Source organism: Octopus bimaculoides, chromosome 5, assembly GCF_001194135.2.
Source record: "Octopus bimaculoides isolate UCB-OBI-ISO-001 chromosome 5, ASM119413v2, whole genome shotgun sequence".
In the NCBI taxonomy this organism is placed as follows: Eukaryota; Metazoa; Mollusca; class Cephalopoda; order Octopoda; family Octopodidae; genus Octopus; species Octopus bimaculoides.
In genome coordinates this window covers 78,321,422-78,322,784 of record NC_068985.1, presented here as the reverse complement: position 1 = coordinate 78,322,784, position 1,363 = coordinate 78,321,422, and the positions used below count along the sequence as shown (strand labels likewise).

The window sequence follows — 1,363 nt, the reverse complement described above, 5'->3', positions numbered from 1 at the left end:
TTACATGTATTGGGCTAAATCAAAGTATTTTAAATAATAATAATAATAATGAATCACATCGCATCCGTGCGGTACGGCCGGCTATGCGATGCTAATATATGTATCGTTTGTAGAAAACATAAATAAGAAAAGAGGAAACACCCTCTAAAGGCAGGAAGTATTAAAAATAGAGAAAGCCGGTTTATGGGATTACCTTTAGATTTCCCTTGCCCCCCCTCCATATTTTAAAGATCTCATGGACCAACAGGTTTTAGGAGTCTGACGATACGCCATAAAGCTAAACCTTTGGTATATATGGAGAGAGAGAGAGAGAGAGAGAGACAGTGGTCGGAGAGAAACAGAGGCGATGATATAGAAAGTAGAATGATAAAATGACAGCGAAAGCTATTTAAAAAGGGTATTTTAGATGAATAGAAAGAGTATGTGAGAAGCATATGCAAAAATAAAATGTAATATGTAAAACGCAATGATTCCGTTGGATGTACATATACGCGAATGAACGAATAAAATAATTGATGTAACATTTCATCTTATAGGTAAAGAAAAATTTAGAGACAAATAAAACAGCAAAATAGGAAAGTAAAATATAAGTTGAATTTATGAAAACAAAAAGAATAAAACGGACATATTACCTGACTTGAGCTAAAACAGCATCAACCATAGCCAGTGCCATGGCTGGGAACGAATTAAAAGTACATCACAAACATGTTATGAATCATTAGCATAAATAACACACATACGCATGTGCATCCACAACTTCCTTAGCAACGTACTAGTTATTCTTGGCAACGTCAATGGCGAGGTCTCCCAGCTCTCAGAAAGTTGATATTTACAAACAGTGGTTAGTGGTTCATATATAATTTGTTTCTTCTGGTCAAACTTATAGGGAGCGATGATAGAAAAGATTGTTTGTGATGATGCTAGTGGTAATGATGGTATTTTGAAGGGGTTCTTTGGTGGTGTTTTTCGTTCAGTAGCACTACGTCCAAGACAACAAATGAAACAGACCTATAATCAAAGATGTTCCGACGTGCCCATTCTATATCTTATTCCGACATTGTGTATCTAAGACTACAATATCTAAAGTGACCTTCCTTTCTAAAGTCAGTGGTGTTGTGATTTCAGTGAGATTTGGCTGCTATTTCTAGCAGGCAGAGGTTAACGCATGGGTAATAAATGTTTGTAAATGTATGTATGTATATATGTATGTTTGTATGTATGTATGTATGCATAGAAACACATACGTGCATGCATACACACATGTATGTATGTATCTCTCTCTCTCTCTCTCTCTCTCTCTCTATATATATATATATATATATATATACATATATATGTATATATATATGTATGTATATATATA

The 1,363-nt window shown here is 34.4% G+C and overlaps 2 protein-coding genes across 2 annotated transcripts in view; one reads left to right on the top strand and one right to left on the bottom strand.

Moving 5' to 3' along the window:
* The window catches only part of LOC106869255 (AP-5 complex subunit zeta-1), a 69,929-nt gene extending 69,199 nt beyond the window's left edge, over window positions 1-730 (bottom strand). Inside the window, exon 1 of the mRNA XM_014914920.2 lies at window positions 633-730. Within this exon, the coding sequence (XP_014770406.1) occupies window positions 633-673 (41 nt within the window). The 5' untranslated portion in view covers window positions 674-730. The remainder of the gene's footprint in view (window positions 1-632) is intronic.
* A 35-nt stretch (window positions 731-765) lies between these two features.
* The window catches only part of LOC106880245 (dynein intermediate chain 3, ciliary), a 61,195-nt gene continuing 60,597 nt past the window's right edge, over window positions 766-1,363 (top strand). The window contains exon 1 of the mRNA XM_052967807.1: window positions 766-841. The gene's annotated coding sequence lies outside the window, so the exon portion shown is untranslated. The remainder of the gene's footprint in view (window positions 842-1,363) is intronic.